Here is a 27,167-nt window from a genome sequence, read left to right as displayed (position 1 = left end):
TATGTTGTAGTAGCTTTATTTTTTCTTTTTTTGGGGCAAGGAGATTAAGTTGGCACTACTACCGATCTAAAGGAAAATTGGCCTATTTAGGTTGATTAGCCCTTAGATCATAATTCCATCATGCCCCATGAATCCTTATCATTATTTTAATTAGTCTATTTTATAGTGACAAATCAAGGGGATTTCTGCTTGAAATATTCATGATTCACGTTGTAAACATAGTTATTGTATTTTTTTTTTTTTTAGTATGTATTGTATTAGATATGAAGTAGATAATTTTTAATAATATTTATATTTATTTATTTATTGTGTCTCAATTTAGGTTTTTTCTGAAAATTTTGAAAACAGTCAAATCTTAATTGTAAATATTATGTTAGTTTTTTTTAGGTAGTATTTAATTTTTAGGATTTAAATAAATTTTAAGTTGATCATTTCCCTAGTTTTTGATGGAATCGAGTTTTTTTTATCGATTTTCTAATTTTTAAAGAATGACTCAAATTTTTAAAAATCATAAATTGTTAAATTATTATATTGAAATCTTTTGAGCTTTTTGTTCTAGAGTGTGATAGGATGAATTTCGATTGTTTTTCTCTAATTTTTGATATTTTTTAACTTTACTAATTGTTTGAAAAAATGACTCATGTTTTTTAAGAAATTTATTTTATTCTAAATAAATAAATTTTATGTTCAAATGTTTTAGGTTTTGTTCACTAGATTCGTATTATGATTGATTAAGGTAACTTTTTTTTGTTGATTTGTTTCTTGATTTCTAATGAATTCAATTTTCTCTTGCTTGGTTCTCTATATTTATGAAAATATGCCTCATATTTTCAATTGATTTTACTTTTTGTAGGTACTACTTTTAATTTTGTTGGTCTTCTTTTAAATATTATGTGAATAATTTAGACGAATTTTTTGTTGATTTTTTCCCATATTTTGAATAAATTCAATATTTGTTTGCATGGTTTTATATTTTCATAAATGGCTCGATTTTCACAATATTTATTTAATACATAATTTTCATGGTCGTTTTTTGATTAATTAACGCTCAACATTGTTTCTCATTAATCTTTAAACCTTGAAACAATGTGTTGAGGCCCAGGGATCTCCAATCAGGATTTGCTATTTGGATGGGAAATGGTAGGAACAGAACCAGTTTTGGATGGTATAAAATATTTTTATGTTCAATTTAATTTGATCGGCTGACCTTTATAATAGTGTTTTTCAAAATAGATAACATATTATACTAGATTTTATTTTTAAAATTCTTGACACTTTTTATAAACTCGGGAATAGCTAGGGATCTTAACCGCCCGATTGCGTCATAGGATCGGATCGCCGGTCTAACCGCCGAGCCGACTTTTGCAACACTGGTTTCTTGGATCAATTTCCATGGCCTACTATGAGAAAACCATAGTCCTCAATGTTATCACCGTGGAATGAAAGAACTCAACGTTAATCTAAAAGAAGGGACCCACTCAATCAGGAGCATCTATTATCACCGTCCACTGTCTCAATTGACAGTGATGATTAAAGCACATGTTGAAACCGTTTGTCCCCCGAAATGGAGAAAAAAAGGACAAAAAAAAAATATTCCGGGAACCGACCTCTGCTCTCAAATGGAGGAGTGAGGTCTGAGAGGGAGGAGGACAACTTTTGCCTCTGCCTTCCCGAAACCCTAACCCTAAAATCGTTCTCTCTCTCTCTCTCTCTCTCTCTGTTTCCCTTTCTCTCTTGCTCTCTCTCCTGTGAGTTATTGGTTTGTATTTCTCTTTCTTGATAGCTTCTTCCAATGCCTTCAGTCTCTGAAGAGGATCTTCCTGCAATTAGAGCTCTCGGTCATCTCTTTAGGCTCAAGGAAGTCTTCCTAGAGTAAGTATTCTTTTCTCTATTGCTCTTCTACTCCTATGCTCTATTTCTCTCTGTTCTTTTCATCCTTTCTTGTTATTGACACGAGTGTGAAAATGGAACGTGTGTTCAAAAACAGGGATGACGCACAGGATGAATTGCCTCATTTAATGGTTCATGATGCGAGTGTAAAGTTCCATGACCTGATTTTTCAAGCGAATTTTAGTTTGTACACTGTATTCCCATTTGCTTTTATTTTTCCTTCACTGCTTTTTTCCTGTATGCTTGCTTCTTGTCATTCCCTTTCCTTTTTATTTACCCAAAAAAAACTTCGTCCATCATCATCTTTGTCTAAACGGTATTTTCCTAAACCCATATGTTTATCTCTCTTTCAGAGGAAGAAAGAGAGATAAACATATGGGTTTAGGAAAATACCGATTAGCTTATGAATGGCTAAGCTGTGTCGAAAAGTTCGGTTCCAAAAAGGCTTAGCCATGTGGAATCGACCGTAGATGCGCATGTGCATTTTATTGTATTTAATTGACGAACATTAGTTTGTTCTAGGATTCCTGATACAAAAAAGTTCATTTTGCCCAAACCCTATTGATAGGATATTGTCTGCTAGTTATGGCCTTTGTTGGGGTGAGAATGTTTTCGTGGAGGTGTAAGATATTTCTAGTGATTAGTTTCAAGATCAAAGATGAAGCAAAGTTTAGAATGATAAACATCTGTCGGTTTTAGTTTTCAAGGTAAAAAATACTGCAAAGTTTAGAGCCACAGGCTGTATGTCCTGGGAAGCGTTTCAGTGCAGGTCTTATGAACGTCTGTGTTTTTTTATTTTCTATACTTATGGGTTTCTTAGCAGATTGCTAGAGTATAACAATAATTTTGATTGTTAGCTTAATCTTTTATCTTTTATTTCTGAAGCTCTTTTGTTTGTTGATTAGTATAGTTTGCCATCAGAAGTTCATGGAAATACCTTTTAGCATTATTACAGTTTTATTGAATTTATTCCTTGAATAGGATTATGATATTTGGCAAACAACATTTCGGAAATTTAGTTACTTAGTGACACCAAGGCAAAGGCCCAAACTTCCATAGTTTGATACACTAGAAAAATATGAGATTACGATTTAGGCAAAAACTAAATGAAGGGATTTAAGGGTAATGGCCTGAGATACTAATCATCTGGTCAAAAAAGAAAAGAAAAAAGGAACAAATACAAAATAAATTTACGGATGGTAATGAGCATCAATATAAAGTATATTCACTCTTCAACATCCTTAATGATACTTCAACTTCTTACCTAAAAATCTAACACTCATGTTGATGAGAAAGGAATAACCAAGAATTTTGCTCAATGGTGGTTCTAACCCTGTCTTTTGCCATCCTAGGGGTCGTTAGAAACTTTTGCATGGTCACATGTGTTAAGGTTTCTCTATCCTTGACTTTTATTCCGGTTGTCAAATGGTGTTTTGTGGTCATGCAACAGAGGCTTGTATGAACTCCTCCAAGTGACAGGGCCTACCTATGATGCATGCGCTTCTTTGGCCAACCATTATTAGTGGCTATCTTCTACTCTATAAGTGGATATCTTCTTCTCTATAAGGGTCTGTTTGATAATTCAGCGTCTGTTTGATAATTCGGAACTAGAAGTTATCTGGGAAGTAGAAGTTCTCAACTTTTGGAAGCTGGATATTTTGATATCTGGAACATATGAATGTTATGTTTGATAACCTATTTGGAATTCTAGGAAGTCTAGGAACTTGTGTTTGATCGAGCATGGGATTTTGGAAACCAGGAGATCTAAAAATTAGCCAGTTTAAACTGGTCATTGAAGTTTTTTATCATGAGATGGTGATCGCCTTTTCGCTTAACAGTTCTGGAAGTTATCTATCCTCACCAATCTAAATCTCTTTTCACCTTCCTTGCCTTCCTTTTCTCCCTTCTTCTTCATTCACTTCTCCTCGGCCTCCCAGGTTGCTACCTGTTTCTTACAAAGCCAGTATCTTGCTTCTCAACCTCTGGGTTTTAAATAGCTTTTCTTGCGCTCTATTGTCCACTGCTTTCTCTCCCTTCACGAAGGGAGTACTTTTTTTCTGTTTGTACTGTCTGAGCAACCGGCATGTGGGCTGCCTTTGACCAAATATCATTGTATTTTGTAAGAATATGTTATATAATGCCAACTTTCAAGGAAAAAAATGATCAAGATTTTATGTTGTCAAGATTAATGGCACTTGGTGAAGTAGGCAATTTACATGGTAGGGGACAGGTGTAGGAAATTGAATTGCTATCCACCACGCCTAATAAAAATGGAAACTAATATTGATGTATTTATTGTACCCTTGAAGCATACCGTCAGTAGACAGTATGAATAGCACTCTATTATCTGTTGGAGAGGTATAGGCCAGTTAGTTGAACACCCAATCCAAAAGTCATTGAACCTATATTCTCATCTTTTCTGGAGGACATTGCCTTGTAGTTGACTCCACTGCTGGATTTCTGCTAGACAAGGATCTAGTTGTCGCCCTCTTCTTGAAAACAAGGAGTCACTTATAACTCTTACTTAAAATCCTTTACCAAATGTTGAACATCAAAAAGAGAAAAAAATCGGCAGTGTTGACTGTTTGTAACTTTCTTCAAGAGACCCTGGGCATACTGGTGAACTGGTTGTCAAAGCTATGCCAATGGGGTCACCAACTGTCCTTGCAAGGTTTGCCGGAATTTTCCCATTGTTTTTAACTATTATTTATGGTTCTGAAAATCTAGATATGTAGGATTCAGTTCAACAATTATATCCTCTCCGTATTTCTGTCGATATCTACAATTGTGATGCTTCCTCATAGTAGACAACCAGTGATATGGATCTTCCGATTGGGAATTGCACATGCCATTTGAGCATTGTCATCCATGATTTGCTCTGGAAAACAGTCCAATGATAAGAGGGATTCTTAAAATTTTATGCTGTTTGGAGCTGTTAATTTGTTTTTGTTATTTTATTCTATCAAATTTTGTGAAGGTATACAAATTCGGATAAGTACTAAATAGTGCAGTAATAATTTTTTAAATCTATCTCATCCGTGGCACAAACACATTCAAACTTTGGGAGTCTTTTCAACCTTGCTTTCATGGAACTTGTGCCACAAAACTCACATGAAGGATGTCTGGCGCAGAAAAAGTTAAATATATAAGAGGGGCTGTCAGACTCAGAAAATTCACTAATTTGTTTTGACTGATCCAGAAAATTCTAAAATTACAAAAAATTGAATTGGATGGAATACACACATAAGACAAAGATCAAGCGTTGGATGATGTTATGTGCACTTCTGGAGGGGGATGTTTCCACATGTAGGTTACCCCAGAATTTTTATCTTTCCTCTGGTTTGGTTCTTGAATGTTATGGGATGCATAAAGCTAAATGTAATGGTGGGCCCTGTCTCATAAATTTCACATATTTGTCTCAACGGGCCCAAGAAATCCTGAACTGCTCAAAATTTTAACCATTCGGTACTTTGAATTTCTGTAGTAGAGCTGCTTTGCATATGCATTACATGCATGCTTATGCTTTGTGACCTCCTTAGTCAATCTTTTGTCTCCTTGCAGCTTCCAGACAAACAAACTTCTACTAAGCTGAATGTCGAGCATCTTGTTAATGGCAAGTTCTTCTTCCTCATTTTTCTCTTGCCTGTTGATGATTTATTACTATTTCATTGTGAATCATATTCAGTAAGCACTTGTCTCTTCATTATTGGAATGAGGAATGAAATACAGTTTGAACTTTCTTCCTATCCTTTGAATGCCGAAATAAGTCGATTGAATGCTTTCTGAGTTTTTCTTTTATTTTTCTTTATTTTTTATCAATAATCTTGTATCAGAAAAGAGACATTGCACTCTCAAAAAAAGAAAGAAGAAAAAGATACAGAATAGTGGTGGTGTACATCAAGTTCTACTTAGATAGTGCATGCAAACTGATTGGATGCTTTGTTTTTTCCCTTCTGTTAGTATTTTTTTTTTTAACTTTACCATGACAAAAGATACTACAGAAAAGGTGATTTTTAACTAAGGTCGGTGACCACTAAAGATTGTTGGTGGACACCCCCTTTTGCAAGTGAATATGCCTCCATATGCTCACGAAAACAATGACAAATATCAACCGAGAAATGAGAACAAAACTTTGATTTTGTCCAGTAGAGGCCGTAGCCTCCAAGGAGGCACAGCTTCTCCTTTACTCCATGCAATGATGTTTGCAGAATCTCCCTCGATAATTTTATGACCCTCCATTCTTGAAAGTAACATAACACCTTGAAGCATTGCCTGTGCCTCCGCCTCATTAACAGTGGTCACACCACAGGGATCTAAATGGGTAGTTAAGATCCTTCCAAGGGAATCTCTAATAAGTCCACCAAAACCAGCCAAACCTGGGTTCCCAAAGGAACTTCCATTGAAATTTAGTTTAATACAATTTGGCGGTGGAGGATGCCAAATAGCTTGCCTTCTAATTGGAGCCACTGAAATCTTAGACTCCTCCAAAGGTTAAGAATTACTTGGTCGAAAGACACCAACCCTCCATATTTATGAATCTTCATCCACTCAGCTGCCAACACCAAAATGTTGGATTTTAGAGTAGTAGCTTCGAAAGAGACACCTTTAAAGATCCTTCTATTCCTCTCCTTCCATACGTTCCACATGATGCTTGGCCACAAAGATCTCTAAAGTATAGTATCAAGCTTTGGGACGCCCGGTGAACTCCATTGGAGAGGAAGAACACCCAAGATAGATAGAATGAAGATGGGTAAATAAATATATCAATTGCCTACTCCGATCCCCATAGCATCAATAATAAAAGGACAATGAAAAAATAAGTGGCCAACAAATTCATTATTATTTTTGCAGAAATGCAAACATTCACAATAAGAAAGCCTCTCTTATGAAGATTGTCAACTGTAGCTAACTTTTCTTGACAAGCAATCCAAAGAAAGACTTGTACTTTCAACGGAATATGCAGCCTCCACATATTATTCAAATTCGGCTCATCCACTCTACCGCGTTGCTCATCAAGCATCATGTAGATTGATTTCACTGAAAAATCCCCCAAATTGGTGAGGTCCCATATGAGAGTGTCGTCTTTGGTAGGACACCAATGAGCAGATTGAAGCAACATCATCAGTCGCTCAAATTCATTAATAAAAGTATTCAACATTCTCCTATACTTTTTTTTTATAACTGTTAACAATTGTATTGATTAAAAGGATAGATACAAGAAATGAAGGTTAAACCAAGAGTACCTTAAAACCTGTACTTCTGGTAAAAAAGCATAGATCATCCGACCCTATACAAAATGGGGTTATAAAATTACCCCCTTACACAATAATCTGAAGATGTACAAAAAAGAAGCCAAAAACGAACAAACGAGTAGAGCAAAAATGGATCCCATCCGAGAGGAGAACGAGTAGAACGAGCCAAGAGTAGATCGAGTAGAGTGCGTGCATGGTGCCCGACCCAAAACGAACTGCGGTGGTGCCTATTCTTCAGTATGGGCCATGGCCCCTTCTTTGGCTAGCAGATCGGCGAACCCGTTTGACGTCCTCGAGATATGCGCCCATAAGATTGGCGTATCCCTGCAAAGATCCTCATTCTCATAAAAATAGGCACTAGATACCAAGGAGGAGACGCAGTCTTGGAAGCCCAAGAGATAATGTTTCTAGCGTCACCCTCCACTGAAACAGACTGTCCCCAAGACCGATCAAAACATTGTAAGCCTCTAAGAAGGGCCATAGATTCAGCAAACTGCGAGTCTTAGATGCCGAGATACTCGGAGTAGGAGAAGAGAATGTTTTGAAGGTGGTCTCTGAAAACCCTTCCTGCCCCTTCGTGGCCTGGGTTGCCTAAAGAACAGCTGTCAAAATTTAATTTGATTGCTCCTTGGGGAGGGGGTTTCCATGCAGCTTTAACTTTGTTTTTCTTCGGATTGTGGAGGAGAATAAGCTCCCAATTCGAGAGGAAGGAGTCCCTAGGGATACCGTGGAACCAGAGATGGTTAGACGCCCAAAAGGTTACTAAGGATGTAACCTTAAAAAAGAGTGAAGGGCTAGGATAAGCCTGTCCATAAAAAATATGGGCATTCCCTTCTTTCCAAATGGTCCAAATTGTTGCTGCCACTGTTGCTTTCCATAGTATTCTGCCCGCCTTCGGTCAGTGCGTGGCCAAGTTCAAAGCAAAGAGGTCTTTAACAGTTGGAGGTAGAACCCACTGCACCCCGAACAGTTGTAAAAGTAGACTCCATAAACCATGGGCCACATTACAATGCAGGAACAAATGGTTATTTGATTCCTCTTGGCACAAGCACATGATGCACCTATTAGGAATAAGGATACCTTTCCTTTGTAGGTGATCCACAGTGAGAGCCTTGCTTGGACCTGCGATCCAATTGAAGGTTTCCACCTTAGGAGGCGCAATTGTTTGTCAAACCTGAGAAAGAATCGAGGTTGGGTTGAGAGGGAAAGTAGGGGGTTGAATGAGCTTTTTGTAGAAGGAAGCCACCGTGAAATCCCCTTAGGGAACCATGGACCACACCAACTTGTCCTTCCCTGGATAGGGATAAAGGTTTTGTAGAGCAGTGACGAGAGTGAGAGGAATTGATTGGATTCCCCCGCTGAAAGGTTCCTTCTAAAAGAGGGTTGCCATCGTCTTCTTCCTTCTTCCAATCTAAACTCATCCTCTACAGTAGCCTCTCTATTCACCACGATTGAGAACATAGATGGATAGCATTCCCTTAAAGGGGCATGACCTATCCATAGGTCGGTCCAGAATTGCACTCTAGCGCCTAATTTTGGGTAAAGCCTAATGTTTTTCCTGAAAAGCTCGAGTGTGGCTGTTAAGGACCTCCACACCCCTGAAGCCTTAGACCAAGGTTTGGTCTCCGGGATCCAAGAGTGCACTAGAATATTATACTTATTCCGTAGTACCTGAGCCCAAACGGATTCAAAATGGGTGGCCAAACACCACCACCATTTCCTTAAGAGAGTGAGGTTATGTTTTCTCAAGTTTCTAATTCCCAGCCCCCCTTGGTTTTTGGGTAATAGAACCTTATCTCAGGAGATAAGATGAAACTTAGTTTTATCTGCTTGTCCCGACCAGAGGAAGTTCCTCATGAGATGGTCGAGGCGGTTGGCCACCGAGGCCAGCATTTGAAAAGCGACATCATATATACTGTGTGCATTGGTTAGGGTAGCTTTGATAAGAGTGGTTCTACCTGCTTGTGATAGGTACCTCCCTTTCCAACCAGCCAACCTTCTGTCCACCTTATCTATGACATGTCCACCTTATCTATGGCATGGGACCAGTTTCTCTTTTTAGGTTTTCCGAGGCTTAGGGGAAGGCCCAAGTAAGAAGTTGGTAGGTCCTCCACTTTACATTCCTACTCCGGAATGAGGTCTCTGATAAGGTTGGTGGTGAGAGCAATACCCATCATTTTTTATTGCTCCATATTCACTTTAAAACCAGTGCCCATTTGAAAACATTTAAGGTAAATTCCGAGATTTTCCACCTTAGAGGGGGAGGCATCGAGGAAAACCAAGGTATCGTCTGCAGATTGCAGATGCGACACAGTGGGCCCTCTTCTTGAGGATGTAAAGCCAGAGAGTAGGCCAGTTTGGTAAATCCGACCTATGGATCAGCTAAAGACCTCAGCCGAAATAGCGAAAAGGAAAAGGGATAGAGGGTCCCCTTGTCGCAGGCCTCTTGAAGACTGGAAGTACCCTTTGGGTGTACCATTGATAAGGATTGAGAAGCAAGGGTGAGAAAAGCACCCCCTCATCCATTTTCGCCACCGGTCTCGAAAGCCCATACGAACCATAGTCTCATTCAGAACTGACCAGTTGACATGGTCATTGGCCTTTTCCCAGTCAATTTTGAAAATGAGACCAGGTTTTTTTCGCCAAGTGTCTCGAATGAATGCATTCATTAGCTATCAATGCCCCATCAAGGATTTGTCTACTTTTAATAAAAGCCGAATGCGAGGGGGAGATTACCGATGGAAGAACTTGTTGGAGTCTAGAGGCCAGAACCTTAGAGAGAATTTTATAAGTAGAGTTGAGCAAACTTATGGGACTGAAGTCCTTAAGTTCCTCAGCCCCTTCGACCTTAGGAACCAGAGCAATGAACGTAGCATTGATAGATTTGTCGAGAATACCCCTCTGAAAGAACTCAACGAAGAAATTTAAGAAATCCAATCGAAAAGTTTCCCAAAAGGTCTTAAAAGGGGCCACAGGGAACCCATCAGGCCCAAGAGCTTTATCTTTAACCAGATCATCCAAAGCTATAAGAATTTCCTCTTCGAAGAAAGGTCGTTCTAAACAAAGGTCTAGGTCCGGAAGGGGCAGTGTAAAGGTTCTGGAAGAAGTTGATGATTGCTGATTCAATCTCAGCCGGCTGTTCAAGATAAACGTTGTTAACTGTGGTGGTTGAGATTGTATTGTCTCTCCTGCGGCAATTAGCAATCTTGTGGAAGAACCGGGTATTGTGGTCCCTCGTTTTTAGCTAGTTGACCCTTGACCTTTGATGCGAATATATCTCTTCTTTCTTCAGAGTGGAGAGATAATTAAGCTTTGTTTGGGTTTTGAGCTCAGCTTCAGAAGAGGACAGGGGATGGGATTCTTCAAGGCTATCCAGTTCTTGAACAGTCTGAAGTAGGTCAGACTTGATATGAGAAAAGTTCCTCGAAACAGACGATCACCAGGATTTAAGAGAGGCTTTGAGGAGTCGAATTTTCGATTGAAGTCTGAATCCTGCTCTACCATTGACCTGGGCAGAGAAGGAATTCCACCAGGTAGGTATCAGAGAGGAAAGAGACTTCTCTTCCATCCAGGCCAATTCGAATTTGAATGGTTTAGGGCCCCTATTAACAGCTAAGGTAGATAAGAGGATGGGACATTGGTCAGAGACAGGTATAGGCAGGGCCACAAAGTGAGAACTTGGGAACTTTTCTTCCCAATCAGTGGAAAACAGAAACCGATCCAATTTGGAGAGTGAAGGTTGGGAAGAGGGATTGGACCAGGTAAATCTGTTTCCTTGGAGAGGGATATATAGCAGGTTGTTTCTAGTTATAAAATCAGAAAACTCTACCATACCTTGAGAGATTTGGGAGGTGGAGTTTCGTTTGTGGGACCACCGTGTGATATTACAATCCCCACCCAAACACCAGATAGGATGAGCGAGAGAAGCGACTAAATCGAACTCGGACCAAAACCATGGTCTACAGGCCGAGGAGCAGGGACCATAAATGGCCGAGAATTTCCATTCCAGGCCATCAGACATTCTGGATAGTAGAAGGGTTACAGAGAAATCCCTTACATGCGAGGATTTTAGGGTATGATCGGCGAGTTCCCAAATAACCTAGATACCCCCTGAAGCACCTTCCTCGGGTAGAGCTACCCACTGGCAAGGTCGCCTACCCCAAACCTGACGAACTTGGAGTAGGGAAGGCTCTGGGCTCTTTGTTTCAGTGATGGTTAAGATGGAAGGATAGTGTTTGGAGGACAGGTCCTTGATGACCTTCCTTTTCGAAGGATGACTCAGGCCTTTGATATTCCATGAGACTAACTTCATGAGGAAGCGGAAGAGTGGAGAAGAGAGGCAATTCCGGGTGAACGCCTTAAAGAGCGGTCTAGTGGGGAAGGATGGGACCCTTCAATGGAGGAGGGACCTTAGTCAGCTAAGGAAGAAAAGAGGTTCAAAAGCTCCTTCTTTCCTTTGAAACCCACCTCCATACGACTCTGGGGATCGGCTAGCATGAAACGGTGTGATGGACCTTCAGGGCCATCATATTGGAACCCCATCATGCGGTACGACTCCTTCATTCTTTCCAAGTCTCGGTCAGGCCCTTCCCCTTTGATCCCCTCATGAGCAGAAGCCACCGGGGGAGGGGGGGAGAGAGGGGCGCTGTGGGTGCAACTGCTGGGATAAAGAGCCCATCAACGTCAAACCCCCCCATCTCCGGCCAATGACGAGGGAGGAGAGATGAGGTCCTCTGGTTGAGCAACACTCTAGTCATCCTCCTGCAAAAGGGTGGAGGGTGGAGGGAGAGAGGGGGGTAAAGATCGGAGGGAAGAGGTGGGAGCATATCATTGGGGGGGGGGGAGGGGTTGGGGGGAGGAGAGGAGGATCTCAGAAAGAAGAGAATGAAAGAGAAGGAGAGGGTAGGAGAGGGACCTCAGGCAGATGGGGGAAGACCGATTGCGGAAGAGACCTAGAAGGGGAGGGAAACCAAGAGAAGGGGGCAAAGGGGGAGAGGAGAAGGCTCAGGGGGGGTGAGGAGGGCGGGGGGGGGGGGGGGGGGGGGGGGGGGGGGGGGGGGGGGGGGGGGGGGGGGGAAGAAAGGCTAGGAAGTGGGAAATCGAAACTGAGTGGTAAGAAAGGTAAAAGGGCACAAGACAATGATGGGAGGAGTGCACCCTTTGAACTTTAACAACATGGGGAGCAAAACCCGGGGAGGGATAGTCGTCCAGAGAGGGAAGAGTAAGCTGTAAGTCCCAGCTGAGGGGAGAGGAATTCATGGAGGACAAGAGGAGAGAGGGAGGAGGGTCACAAAGCAGAGGCTTAGAAGAGAGGAGGGAGGAGGAGGAAGGGGGAGGGACATAGGAGAAGAGGGGAGGAACATAGGAAGACCGACCAGGAAACTGGAGGGAACAGTAGTCAGAGAAGGGGGTAGGGAAAGGAGAAAAGGACGGAAGGATAGAAGAAGGCATTCGGTTGTCATCAGAAGTGAGCCACGCGACGCTCAAGAGAAGAGAGGGGGAAAGGTTGGGAGGCTCAAGGCCAGCGATGACGGCACGCAACGGCAACCAAGGTATAAAAGGGATAGGGAGGTTTAAATTAGAAGGGATGGGAACGGCGGGCGTTGCCGACACCAATGAAAGGAGAGCGTCAGACGGTAACACTTTAGTCAACAGGGGAACAGTTGAAGGTGAGTGGCGTACACGAACGAAGACATGGCAAGAGGCGTCGAAAAGACAGATAGGCAAGAGCAACAAGAAACCGAAGGGGCAGCTGAAGGTGGATACGTGTGAGAGGCAAGGGAAGACGAAGAGACAGTAGTAGAGGTAGGGTCGGGTACAAGGAAGAGGCTTGGTACAGTTGACAGAAGAGGAGAGAGAGACAACGCTGTCAGGCAAAGATAAGGGTTGGGATCAAGGGTTCGCGGTGTAGCCACATCACTAGAAGGGAGGGGAGATGATAGTGGAGAAGGAGAAGCATAGACGGAGGGGGAAAGAGAAGGTGACAAGTGGCAGAGGGCATCAGGAGGACAGGGTAGGTGGGCTGGAGATAGCCGTTGAACGTAGAGAGGCAGTGAAGGGGACCGAAAAGGAGGGCAAGGCGGCGTCAACAGGGAGGAGTTAGGAGGTGTCGGTTGGCTAAAGGGAGCCACTGCTGACATGAGGCCTGAAGGGGCAGGAGATGGCGAGAGCGGAGCAGAGGGGAATGCAGGGGGGGGACACGCGTTAGGTGAGAGAGGGTGGAGGGAGGTCGGTTGCAGAGAAGGGAAAGGCAGAGAGGGAGGGAAATTCAAAAAAGAAGGGTCCGGGTCCGAGGAGAGGCCCTAAACGGGCGGAGACACGCACCGGGTTTCCTTATCGGGTCGACGGCTGAAGGGGGGGGGGGAAGCTTCAGTAGCCGGGGCAAAAGGGTCCAGCTCTGGACATGGGTTGTCGGGAGGGGGTGGCGAGGTCGAAAAGTGCGGGAGCTTGGAGTTGAGGTGGCGACTTTTGGCAATGGCCAGATCAGGAGGCTGTCGTCTCCTCTTGCGTAGACAGGCTTTCTTAGCGAGCAGGGTCCAAGGAACTGGCTGGGCTACCGAAGCTACAACAAGGGCTGCATTATGGAGGAAATGAGGGGAAGGGGGGGATGCCGGTGACCAAGAAATCGAAATGGGGTAGTAAAGATCACCAACCTCAAGCCACAAAACTTTGGGAAGGATGCTGAGGTCCAACAATTCCATCAGAACTCGAATTGAACCCAGGGGGAGGGATTCAATCGAAATCCAGTGTATCGAGATGAGAGACCCGCATCCTAAAGCGAGACGCTCACGCATGAAGTGTGATGTGGTTAAAGATGAGCTACACCCTTTGTTTCTTGAAAGACCCTTCAGAGGGTGACCAGGCCCGAAGAAAACATCGAGCTCCGTGGAAGGAGAAAGTGTTGGTTCCCTGAAGCGCGAGAAGAGCACTATTATAAAAGGGGAAAGAGAAAAGGATGTCACCACTGGAAATGGGTCTGCAATTGAGGTTTGGCTCCCCCCAGTGTTTCTGCGTGGCCTTTTCAATACCTCTAATGTCTTGGTGAGCGGGTCGGAAGGCTCCTATAAATGACGCGAGAAGCTTAGGCTTAGACTTCTCCAATTCCTCAAAAGGGACAAAAACACAAAAGGGAAGGAAGGGAGATATGTTTGCAAGACAAGGTATCTTGGGCGAATGCAGGGGAAGGTTTGCGGGGGGGGGTGGTGACCGGCTTTTGAGAGGTTGCAATCTGAGAGTAAGAAGCCCTGGAAAGAGAGGGGGAGGAAGATAGAGGTCGAGCCGCCACTGACCTGAGAGGTGGAGGAGAGGGTTTGGGGTAAAGATCATAGGTATCTTTCCAACAACGAGGAGGGGGATGAGGGAGAGGACGAGGAGGGGGGGGGACGGGGGAGACGGCGCAGAGGCATCACTTGACATTCAAACCCTCGCTTAGGCTTACCTTAAAAAGACACATTACACCATGATACCTCATCCCATAATTGACATTCTCCTACACTTGTAACTCAAAGACCATTCAGGGTTACTATTTCCCCCCCCCCCAGCCTCCAGAACAGAGGCAAGGGGGGTTTGAGACCTTAGAAAAGACCTTCGGAAAAGCATATCTGACTGCCACTTCTCCAATCCATCTATCCCACCAAAGGGAAGTGTAATCTCCTTTACCCACATGCTTACGACTGGGCCTACAGAAATCCCTCATAGTTTTAGATCGACAAGTTGATTTTAGACCGATGCCTTTTAATCAGTCCAATAATAGTATCTTCCCCATACTTTTCTCTGAGCACATCACACCAAAGTCCATTATGTTGAGATTGGTACCTTCACCACTTCATAAAAAGACTAGTATAAATCATCTTTAAATTTTTGAAAAGCCTTCCTTCTTTATAGTATCACACATACTATCCCATTTGACAAGAGGGAGTTTTTTATCATTCCCATAAGAACCCCACAAGAAATCCCTCGTAGTTTTCTCCAATTGCCAAGCCACTTGATTTGGCATACGAAAAAGAGACATATAATACACCGATAGGTTAGATAGAGTTGACTTGATCAAAGTCACCCTACCCCCCATGGAGAGAGTCTTTGATTTCCACAATCGAGTTTTTTGTTCACTCTCTCAATAACTGGTTCCCAGATGTATCTTGGAGGGTGGCTGGCCACTAATGGGATCCCTAGGTACTTACAAGGCAGCTGATCGACACCACACCGCAATATTCCAGCAAGATTCAATACTCTATCCTCTGAAAATCCAATACCAATAAGTTTAGTTTACCCCAAGTTAACTTTAAAATCAGTTACTACTTTCATACAGTTGAGAAAGATCCGTAAGTTCTTAACCTCTCTCTTTGTAGGGACACAAAAAATAGTAGTGTCATTTGCATATTGCATATGTGACACTATTAGCCCCTATTACCAACTTCAAGTCCTTAACACTAAAGGTTTCAGCAACAATCGTATACAGAAAAGGGGATAGGGGGTTACCTTGCCTTAGACCTCTTGAAGCATTGACGAAGATTTACCATTTGTAAGGAGAGAAGAATGTGTTGAAGACAGGCAGTCTTGTATCCATGCCCTCCATTTAGATATGAAACCCATCCTTCCCAATTTATCATGCAGCACACTCCAATCAACTCTGTTATAAGCCTTCTCGAAATAAGTTCACAAAGCATACTTGGAATTTGATCCTTTAACCTACTATGACTGCACTCTTGCGCTACCAAGATACTATCCATAATCTACCTATCCTTCAAAAACACTGATAGGGGTCCCAAAACAACTAGGTGCATGATTTTGGCGCAATCTATTGGACAAGACCTTGGCAATAATTTTATACGAGCCTCCGAATAGACTAATAGGTCTGATATCTTTAATCTCTTCAATAATTGATTTCTTAGGAATCAATGTAATAAAAGTGGCATTCATAGTGACATTAATCCTTTGCCTAGAATGGAATTCCTTGAGCATCTTATGTAGGTCATTCTTCAATAGATCCTAGAATGTTTGGAAAAAGGCCATGGGGAAGTCATCTCGTCCTGGTGCCTCATCTCTCCCAGACCAAAGACAACATCCCTGGCTTCCTCCAATTTGAATTCTCTTTCTAACCATACTGCATTATCAAGAGGTAGTCTTTTAAAAGGGACATTACTTAAAGACGATCTCGTTACAACAAAATCCACAAAAGATCGTTTAAAATGTTCAACCAAGGCCAATTCTACGTCCTTTTGATTGCTACAGTCAATACCTGCTATTTAGCATGGAAAAATTTGGTATTCTTATCCCCCGCCTTTAACCACTTCACTCTAGATCTTTGCCTCCAGTGGATTTCTTGCAACCTAAACAACTCATGTAACAGATTGCTACGTTCTAGACTCGGAGCACTAGTGAGAACTCCTCTCATGGATTGAATATTGTCAATCTCTTCATCCTTCTCTTATTTTCTTGAATTTTCACATCCAAAATTCCTTGAGATTCATGTTTCCACTGGATAATCTTCTCTTTCATCATTTTCAACTTAGTGGTTAACTGATATCCTTTCCATCCCGCAACTTCGGAATTTTTCCAAACACTCTCAATCAGATTGATCAAGCCTCTATTTGATAACCACACCAATTTAAACCGAAATGGAGCAGGCCCCAAAGGTAACCCATTAAACAGAAAGGGACATGATTTGAAGAAATCCTAGGCAAGGCTTTGGAAGAAAGGTTAGGAAAACATTCAAAAAACAAGGGGGACACAAGGAATTTGTCCAAATGGGTCAATACATGAGCAGTGGGAGAAGTATTTGATTAAGTGAACTTGGCCCCCATTGATAAAGCATCAATAAGCTCAAACTGGTGAATAAAATTATCAAATTTTTTCATGCAAAGAGTAAAATGGTTGGCTTTGAAGACTCATTCAGACATCTAATGATATTAAAATCATCTCCAATGCACCAAGGAACATTGTAGTAACAAGAGATATCATACAAATCATCAAGGAACAGATCCCTCTCATATGCTTTCTTTGGGCTATACAGATTAGTAAGACACTAATGAAAATTATCCATAGGGCCAGTAAAGCGTACAAAGACATGTCTATCATTTGTCAAAAAATCATGACCATGCAAAAAGGTTTTTCCCAACTAGTTCATAAATCCCTAGACAAACCATTAGCATCTGAACCCACACATTGCATCGGTCTATTACCCGTGATAGCCTTAACTGTGTTCAATGTCGGGGCCTCCATTTTTGTTTCTTGCAAAATTAGAACATCAGGTCTCTCATTTTTACAAAGAAGAAGACATCATTCTTACGCCTAATGCTATTGAGACCCCTAACATTCCAACATAGAACTTTCATTAAAAAAGATAACCCTTATTATGTTTGGTGGCGTTGAAAGAACCAGCAGACACAGGGAGATAAGGCTCACAAATAACCCTATGATAATGATCACCCTTATCTTCTTTGTCATAGTTGATAGTGCTTACCAAGTTGTCCAGCTCCCTCTGAACTCGGCCCTTTTTCTTGGCTTTGTTTGATCTGCTACAACCCGCCTTAGCAGCAACGTCTTCCGTATGTGCTTTCTGTAATGCATCGGTAATAATATCCAGCGAATCACCATAGTTGATGTTCATTGCATCCATAACTTGACCAACCTCTGTCGGATGAATGATCAGAGGCCATTTGTGCTCCCATCTTCATCCCCTTCGCCATGTCTTCCATAAAAGGGCTCATTTGGAAAACTAACGGAAAGAGGCAGGACAGTTAGAAGCTCTTGTTCACCTACATCACCACTCTCCTCTTCTTGAACCTCTTGCTGGCCCACCGGTGATGGCAGCTCCACTTGATAGTCCCCCAGTTCCCATACCTCATTACCCACAACATTTGGTATTGGAAAACCCTCGTCTTTCTCATCTTCTACATTGTAAACTAGAAGTGGAACCGTGGACCAACCCTTGGTGTCTCTCTTAGCTTCGTGGTCGACTGCCTTGGGAGCGTCCGATGCCCACCGTCCACTTCTCCTCTACGTTCTTCCTGTAAAAATTAGGAGGCGAAGCTTTCACTAAGGTAGGGCTGTTTATTTTCACCATTGCGCTTGTCCCTCTCCCCAAGGTTGCCGTTCATGTCCACGGCTTAGAAAGCGGCGCGAGCACATTTTCCTTCTACATGTCTTGATTACATATAGACTGGTTTTCGTGATTTGGGTCGCATGATGGGGTACGATCTTCTGTGGGCCTAGTTGAGCCTTTTTGAAATTTGAAGCCACCACCTTATTTCCGTCATACTTGACAACCCACTTTTGGGTGATAATTTTCCGCGAAATCTGTTTCCTGATGAGGATGGCGGCTAGATTTTACCCTGCTTATTGATATGCTGTGAGAAGAGCAGTACTGCTCCTCGGGATGGCCATTGCTGCCCACAAAGCCTTTCTTCCTTTCATAATCCATCGCTATCAGGCTGATCAACAGAGGAATATACCTTGTTTATCTGACAGACCTTGCCATCAGCCTTCTGAATCTCTTTAAAAGTCAATAAAAATCAAAACTACCAACCTTCAGAACACGAGATGAAACATCCATCACTTTTTTCTCAACCTGAAGAATAAGTGAAGCGTATGTGGTAGATGTGCAGTCAATCTTTATCAGTCTTTCACATAGACTAGCAATGTCTTTGAATACTGTTATTGACCAAGTGATGACTAGTATCCCTTTCACCACAAACCAAGCAGATCTAGGTTTAATGAGAGAAGGTATCCCTTGCCAGGAACCCATTTTTTCAGCAATCACATCAAACCTGCAAAACCTTTGATTCAAAACTTTTTTGGCTTCATCATTTGTTCCAAGGAAGCAAATGATTTTAGTACACAGTAAAGCTCTGAACAGGCTAGGAGTAGTCGTCCAAGTCTTGTACACCCAGGACTGGAAGGCCTCAATGTCTGTGATTGGTCTAGCGAAAGAGATAACTATAGTAGACCCTAGATGCTTTTTCAGTTCAGCTACTGCATTATCACTAACAGCTATCAAAGATCTCCTAGGGTTCTGAGGCCCAACAAGAGAACGTAGGATATACACATAGGATAGTGGGGGACCCTTCCCATCACCCCCTGACCATGCCATGGCCTAGTTGGCACCCACCTTCTCTCTCTCACTCTCTCCAGACCTCTCCCATTTGTGCCTCCTTCCTATTTTCATATTTTTTTTTTCCAACTGTTCCTTTCCATCTTATTCTTTAAATTACATCAGAATAGGGGCAACAAATGGGTAGATACGGGAGAGAAATGCTGAGTAGAGTCTCAGGTATGAAGAGAGGAAGGGATTTGCGCAGAGAGAGAGAGAGAGAGAGAGAGAGAGAGAGAGAGAGAGAGATCCCACAATGTCAACAGGAGATGCATAACTTATGGGAAAAGATATTGTGACATATGGTCTTACTGACAATATGGCCCTTGTTAGAGCAGAATGGCAGAATAAAATTTATGTAGCTGATCCCAAATAGTTGGGATGAGGATTCGATGATGATGATGCTGCAATGTATACTCATACTAAGAAGTGTCGTTTCCTTTTGTCCCTTTGTGTAAGTTATTGTTCAGACCCTTTTATTCGTGTTTCCCTTTTTCACTATATCCTAAAATAAACACTTCAGGTTCTAGTTAACCTATACAATGTGAAACAGTTCCTGATTAGTCAACATGAGTTTGCTAGCATAGCTTCTTGGGTATCAACTGGCTCAATCTCTGAATTTCCATCGCTAGAGGTTGATACCTCAATGTAATCCATCATATGCACATATTATATTTTTTACTTGAACTCCCTATCATTTCAAGAATGTTGGAACATGATGTCAAAGGTACATTTGGTGTAATCTGTTGTTTTCTCGAATAAATAGCCATGATATTACTTTGACGGAGATTTGTGAATATAGGTGTTCTGATCTTGTAGTTGCTAGCATTAGCTGTAGTTTTGAAAGCCACATTATTTAACATAGAAATAAATATTTTGACTTTGGTTAATAATTATACCTTCTTTTGGTAATTCGTGCTTTGAAATTCAATCCTTTTCTTGAGTAGTACCTTCTTGCTGTTTCTGTCATGGACTTGTTCGGTCACTGAATCATTGTACGTTTATTCGTATCTGAGTTCTTACTTGAACTGAACAGATTTTACTGCTTCATCCGAGGATACACAACTTGCTGAAGAGATGATTGCATTAGGTCTTCCATTATCATTCAGCGCAAGAAGAGAGGCAAGTATGGATTTATTATACATATTCCTTCATTCTACTTGCATATGTTTCTCTCTTTCCTCATCTTTCTTTTATATATGGCCTCCAGACTATAGCATTGCAGCAGAAAACTGTAGCAGGTAAAGGAAGAAGGAAGCATCGGCAGGTACTATCAGATGATACCAATCATAAAGATGCGCAGGAAGTTTCCAGAATGAGTCGTGAAGGGGGAACTGCCTCTCCTCTCTCTTTCAGTGATGGCATTGAAGAGTTCCCGACAATGTCTCTGGACAAGATAGCTGGAAATGAGTATGATAGTGCAGAAATTTGTTGTAACTTACACAATTTCCATGGTGAAGGAATCTGTGAGAGCTTATCAGTTAATGGTGGGGAGGATCAGAAGTTTTCTTGTAAAGGGATAAATGGGGTGATTGCTAGTAATGGTATGGATCATGACACAACCCTGGCATGTAGTTCAGAGGATATTGGGCAAGTTGCACATTCCTCTTCTCAATGCCACATTCAAATTTCATCAGGAACGAGAATTCTAGGAACTAATGGGCTCATTTGTCATGGAAAAGACAAAGAACATGTGGAAGGTAAACAGGATGGATTTCTTCAAAAGAAAGATAAACAGGATGGAGATGTCTATTTTGTAAATGGCATTGCTGAAGTAGATGATATTGATGCCAAAAGAGAGGCCGAACAGCTGTGGAATTCTCAGTCTGTTGACTGCCTTGATCCTTCAGTATCAATTGAACATGACTGCCAAGATGGTGATGTTACTTGTAGTATGGATCATTTTAATGATCTGGGTGTATGGAGAGCAGTTTGGGACAGTTACTATGACAGAAATTATTTCTACAACATAGAAACATACGAGACAACTTGGTACCCTCCTCTGGGCGTGGAGCATTTGGCATCTTGTGGCGTCACATGTGATATAAGTGAGATGATTGTTGATCGAGATGACAGAAACTTTGGCTTGGAAAACTTTTGCAAGGATAACCAAGGGTTTGAGAAAAGTAGTTTGCAAGATGCTTGTGATTGCACAGATGGGGAAGTGCAGGACCCAAAGAAAATGTTTGAGGATTCTTCCATGTGCCAGGAGGTCAATAATTCTTGCAAGGAAGACCTGCATCCAGTTCCTCTGTCTGCTTTGCTTGACAGGTAATTCTCTCTTGAGAACAATGCATGCTTTTCCTTTTATTTTTTCTTTTTTTGATTTGACCACTGAGGGTCAGTTTGTCTTTGCTTGGGAAGCTTTCTACAACTTATATCTTATGATCAGTTTGATGGCAGTTCACAAGCAACACCTTCTGATGCCTGTTCTGAAGATTTGTGGATCAGTGATTTGCAGTTGCAATCTCTGAGCCTTCCAGAGGATGAACTGGACATGCCGAAGGAGCTTTCTCATAAAAAGAAAAAGAAAACGAAGAAGGGTGCAGGGTTTCTAACAGAATCTTTTTCTATTGACTCCATCAGAGGTTTGTGGAGTCTTATTGCCAGGCCTCATGTCTGACATTTTTTCCCATCTTTAGTCTTTGGAATATTAATATTATACTTTTCTGTTGTATGATGGCCGAAAATGTGAATTTTCAATTGTAGTTATAACTTACAGAGCCAAAACTTGACCTGATCCTCTATTGTTTGAGCCTTCTCTAGCTCTCCATTATCTGATCATCCATAATTACATGCTGTGATCATAATGAACCACATGACGCTCTTGCTACTTGTGCTTATGGCTTGAGATTGGCATGTGGCTTTTCTAAAAGTACGATTTATACATTATGCCATTTCATTTGTAATGCACCAATCGCCTCTTAAGGAAGCTGTAGTGAACTTTGCAAGCCACTGAGAAGCTTGCTTCCCCGTTATTTCCCTTCTATTTCCTTGAACATCTTACTTTGCTCCACAAAAAGGGATTACCACTGAGAGTTGTGAAACTTAAGATCAATTTTTTTTTGCACATTGGATAAATTCACTCTTCCATTTTAAAATACCCCTTCATAAGACGCGAGCACCATCGTTTCTACATGGCCTCTCATCATCCCTCTTTTCTACCCCTTCTTTTCAGCCCTAGGCCCCCTTTCTTGAATGCCCCTTCCCCTCATTCGCCCCTTACTATCCCCTCACCAGTTGGATTGGTCCCGCAACCTCCTCAGCACCCATACCCTTATCCCAGGTTCTTCTCCCCTCCCCCAATCGCCCCATCCCGCATCCCCCCAGGGCGCCACCTCCCTCTTCCCAATTCAGCCCCTCGACTGGGTCAGGTAAACATAAAGCCTTGCTGAACCCCTCCACACCTAGCAGCAACAATGCTCTCCAGCATTCGCAGACCCTGTTACGGCGAACCTGGATGCCCCTAACCTAACCTTGTCATCCTTGCCTCCGGAGGAGAGCTCCTCTTCGACCTCCCCCTCTTGTGTGGGCTCCCAATTTGTCAAAGAGTTGGGCTGGCTCAAGGAATCTTGACAATGTGATGGATGTTATGGGCTTCAAGTATAAGGGTCCAAAGAAAGCTCTAGTAAACTTCGTTTTCGGTGATGCCCCAACCACATGAACTAAAGGAAAGTGGGAGCTCGCAAACTTGGCTTGCAACATCAACTATGACAACCGACTCCCCCCCCCTCCCTCTCTCGGGCCCTCAATGCTGCACTCTCAAGCACTAGCCCCAGACGCCCTTCTAGGAGGGTCCTTACCCTTTGCATCATGAAGCTCCTCACATGGAACGTGAGGGGCTTGGGTGATCCCCTTAAAAGAAGGTCCACCCACAACTTTTGTCGCTCTTTTCTCCCAGTGGTTCTAGCGTTGGTCGAGACTAAACTATACGAACCCTCACTTCCCGTAATCTAACAAATCTAGGGTTCCAGACTGTGCAGTTGGCTTGCCTTGCCAGGGTGGGCGCATCAGGGGCATATGGGTTGTATGGGACCCAACCCTCCATGCTCTTTCCTCCTCTAACATTGGGGCCTTCTTTGTAACGACCCTTTTCTCCAGAGTGTTTGACGGCCTCAACTGGAAGTTCATTGCTGTTTACAACCAAATGCAAATTCTCGTCGTGACCTCTTCTGGCAAGAATTGGATCTGGCCTCCTTTCTCCTACACCCTCTTTGGTGCCTAGGAGGGGATTTTAATGTTACTAGGTGATCATTTGAGCGCAACAACAACCACAGCTTCTCCCCCGTCATGGTCTCCTTCTCTGAGTTTATGGCTAGGAATCGACTTCTAGATATTCCTCTTCAAGGGGCGGCCTTCACTTGGTAGAACCACTCCCTTAACCCTTCTCTCTCTAAACTAGTTTGGTACCTTATCTCTTTGGATTGACATGACCATTTTCCTGGTACCAATGCCCTAGCGCTACCTAAACCTACTTTCGATCATCGGTCTATTTTCCTCAACACCCATCCGGCCCCCTCAGGGCCCCAAACCCTTCCGTTTTGAATTAAGCTGGCTAGAAAAGCTGAGCCTCCTTTCTCTTATTCTCTCCTAGTGGGATCTTTCGACTCTCAAATCGAGGGTGTGTATCCTCCGCCTCCTCCATTCTCCTTAATGGCTCCCCCAAAGGCTTCTTCAGCTCTTCTCGGGGACTGAGGCAGGGAGACCCCCTCCTCCTAATTGTTTGCTATTGTGGTCGAGGTGTTTTAAGTGGTTCATTTCTGGCCTCTACGATGCTGGCCTATTAAATGGCTTAATTCTGGAGCCCCACGAGCATGTGATTTCACATCTGCAATATGCGGATGACACTCTTTTTCTGTGAAGCCTCGACCCAACAGGTTGACATCTTGAAGGTTTTCTTGAAGTGTTTTGAAATAGCAATGGGCTTCCTAATTAATATGGATAAATCCTCTATGATGGGTGTCGCTTTGAATAGCCAATGTATGGAACCTTTGGGAGCCTATTGGGGTTACAAAGTTGATCGAATGCCCTCCACCTAACTAGGTCTCCCCCTCTGTCTAGGGAAAGTCAAAGCATGGCCTCTGGAGCCATCTGATAGATAAATTCGATCGGCGACTTGCTGTCTGGAAGGGCAGGTTTCTCTCTCCTATGGGCCCGCATGACCCTAATCAAGGGTACTCTTTCAAATATTCTTGTTTTCCAAGTGTCCCTTTTCCTTATGCCTGCATCGGTTCGTGCCTGTTTAGAACAACTCATGAAACAATTCCTCTGGTCTGAGGAGGGAGGTCAGAAGTTCCACCTCATCTCCTGGGACAAAGTCTATAGGCCCATTTGGGCTGGTGGCTTGGGCATCCGTAGGCTCAAGCTCTGCAACTTGGCCCTGTTAGGACAATCGTGGTTGTGCTTCGCCACCCACCATAACCACCTTTGGAGAGATGTGCTTTCGTCAAAATATCACATTCCAGCCTCTGCTTGGCTCTCCTGAGAAGGTGGGCTCAACAACTCCTCTGGGATTTGGAAAGCTATAAACTGGACCCTTGCGCTCTTCAGGGCCCACTCTCGATTTTGAGCTAAAGATGGCACCAGGATCCAGTTTTGGTCGGACTTATGGATAGGCCATTCCCTACTTAAGGAAAGGTTTCATAATCTTTATCTCCTAGCGTCCGACAGGGCGATAGTTGCGGAGTACTTCGACACGATAGGGGTACTAGAGTATGGAGCCCCAGGTTTAGAAGAATGTTGATGGAAAATGAGGGAGCCGACTTCCTTGCCCTCTCGTCTTTCTTCCACTCTCCTTTCGTCCCTAGCCAGGGCCAAGTCGCTCTAGTTAGGGCCGCCCCCACACCCTTGGGGACTTTCACAGTCTCATCTTTCTGCAGGGTGATAAAGGCCCAAGCCATCTCTCTGTCCCCTTCCCTCTCAGCCCATGCCTGGTCAAACCTCTCCCCTCCTAAAGTTAGATGGTTTTGGTTTACATGGATAGCGTGCTCAGAAAGAGCCCCAATGGTGGATCAATTACAACAGAGAGGCTTCCAGCTACCAAACAGATGCATCATGTGTCTCAATGAGGAGTCTAACCCTCGTCTTTTCCATTGCTCAGGCCCTTTGGACAGATATCTTGAGCCTTTTTGGTTGGCAGTGGGTCAGCCCTCCATCCATCCCTCATGCTTTTCAGCAGCTTCCCCCCCCCCCGGCCCAAACCAGGGCTACTCCTCTAGAGAACTGCAATCTGCCCTTTTGTGGACCTTATGGAAATATAGAAATTGTAGAATCTTCCGAGGCAAGATAACAACCCTTGACTCCCTCATCCATATCCTTGGAACCTCTGGCAGACCCTCATCTCTTGCTGCCCCATTAGAGTTCCTCGCTCCTCCTTTTGGCATCCCCCAATCCTGACCAAATCAAACTGAACTTCAAGGGCTGCTCTCTAGGCAACCTAGGACAGTCGGGGGTTGGAGGCCTATTTAGAGATTCCATGGGGCACACAGTGCACTCCTGGTCCAAGCACATTGTTGTCACGGACTCGACTGCAGCTGAGGTCATTGCACTCCTTGAAGGCCTTAGAGCTTGCAACCCAGCCTGGAAGGAAACCTTCGCTCATCATAGAAGGGGACAACAGGAACGTAATTGAGTGCGGGCTTCAGGAGCCGGCCTTAGCCGCTGGAGACTACAGTACTTTTTTAATGAGATCTCCTCCCTCTGTGTGCACATACAACTGGAAGCCAACTCCGATGCAGACACACTTGCAGCAGGTGGAGCTTCCTCACCCTCTCTTTTGCCCACCTGAGCTTGATGTTCTCTCCCAGCTGCATTTCATTTACTTTGCTCTTATTTTCCTATATTGTACATAAGAAACATTTTTTGGTAGCCCCTTCAGAGGGACACATTTTTTGGACCCGTGAGGTTTTTGTATAGGGCCCCACTTGTGTTAGGGCTTCCCGCTGTTATTCTCTGTACTCTTTTCTCTTACTTAATACAAAAGTTAACATTCTCAAAAAAAAAAAAAAAAAAAAAGGAACCCTTCATAAGTTCCTGCCCTTGGGTTCTTTGCCTATTGTCGACATCGAATTCCTGCAAAGCTCCTGGTTTATCACCATGAAATTTCTAATCCATGGGTCTCCCTAGCAAAATGGCAGCAAGCATGTCACCCATGGTTTCTAAGTTATACACTTTATGGCTTGGGGTTGCATTTCAAAGCTTAGTATGTTCTAACAAGCCTTGGGTCATCTTGGTTGAGGTTTATAATCTTCTCTTATGTGATGGCTGGCCCTTGACTTAGGTGCAACCTTCTGGCATGAAGTCGTTAAACTACTGCTAAACTATTTTAAAAGAAAATTTTCCTTGTTTTACCCTTATATCTGACCTATTGAGCCTAAGAAGTAGGTTGGTAGGTATTGTAAATAATAAAACACGATTGTTTGGTGGGTCTTCTTCCTGCCCTAATGACCCTTTCTTAGTTTGTTTTGTACTAGAGCAAGGAATGCCTGTGAGATATACAAATAAGTTAAGGAGTTTTTTTTTTTTTTTTGAGAGAAATAAATTAAGCCGTTTGACTTTCCGATGTGTACTTGGAATGTAGTATATGTTGTTTGCAAGAATGGAAAATCATCTGTTTGGCTCATCAGTTTAATTGACTCCCTTCAACTTTGAGGAGTCTTCGAACATTTGCTGTGGACCATTTCATTGGAAACTATGCGGTTCTTTTGAATGTTTACTAGTTGTTGCCCCTACACCCTCCATTTTGAAATTTTCATTAAAGTAGTCAAAGCAACATTGCATGGACTTCATGTACATGAATCAATGTTCTTAGATATCTGTTGATTTATGGTTGGTATTCTGTTATCCTTTTTGTGTTACTCTGCTGTCTGTTTTCTTTTTCGATGTTTGACAAATATATGGAGAGTCTACTTTGGGAAACCCTTACTAAACTACTC

At 42.8% G+C, this 27,167-nt stretch overlaps 1 protein-coding gene across 50 annotated transcripts in view; it reads left to right on the top strand.

Annotated features, from left to right (window-relative positions):
• The first annotated feature begins 1,597 nt into the window (after positions 1 to 1,597).
• The window catches only part of LOC18431442 (uncharacterized), a 30,631-nt gene continuing 5,061 nt past the window's right edge, over positions 1,598 to 27,167 (top strand). For 4 of the 50 annotated variants that reach the window (XR_016049624.1, XR_016049625.1, XM_088858594.1 and 1 more), the window contains exons 1-6: positions 1,598 to 1,872; positions 1,988 to 2,036; positions 5,452 to 5,503; positions 20,270 to 20,355; positions 20,444 to 21,504; positions 21,637 to 21,821. Coding sequence is in view for 26 of the 50 variants with exons in the window: in XM_088858594.1 (XP_088714720.1) it covers positions 1,793 to 1,872; positions 1,988 to 2,036; positions 5,452 to 5,503; positions 20,270 to 20,355; positions 20,444 to 21,504; positions 21,637 to 21,821 (1,513 nt within the window). In the remaining 24 variants the exon portion in view is untranslated. Of the gene's footprint in view, positions 1,873 to 1,987; positions 2,085 to 5,451; positions 5,504 to 20,269; positions 20,360 to 20,443; positions 21,505 to 21,625; positions 21,822 to 27,167 lie in introns of all 50 variants that reach the window. The other 46 variants (XR_016049633.1, XR_016049632.1, XR_016049631.1 and 43 more) reach the window with 19 other exon arrangements.

Source organism: Amborella trichopoda, chromosome 2 (assembly GCF_054954075.1).
Source record: "Amborella trichopoda isolate Santa Cruz 75 chromosome 2, AtrichopodaSantaCruz75HAP2 v2.0, whole genome shotgun sequence".
In the NCBI taxonomy this organism is placed as follows: domain Eukaryota; kingdom Viridiplantae; phylum Streptophyta; class Magnoliopsida; order Amborellales; family Amborellaceae; genus Amborella; species Amborella trichopoda.
Note: the sequence above shows the minus strand (reverse complement) of the source record. Positions and strands in the feature narration are given on the sequence as shown.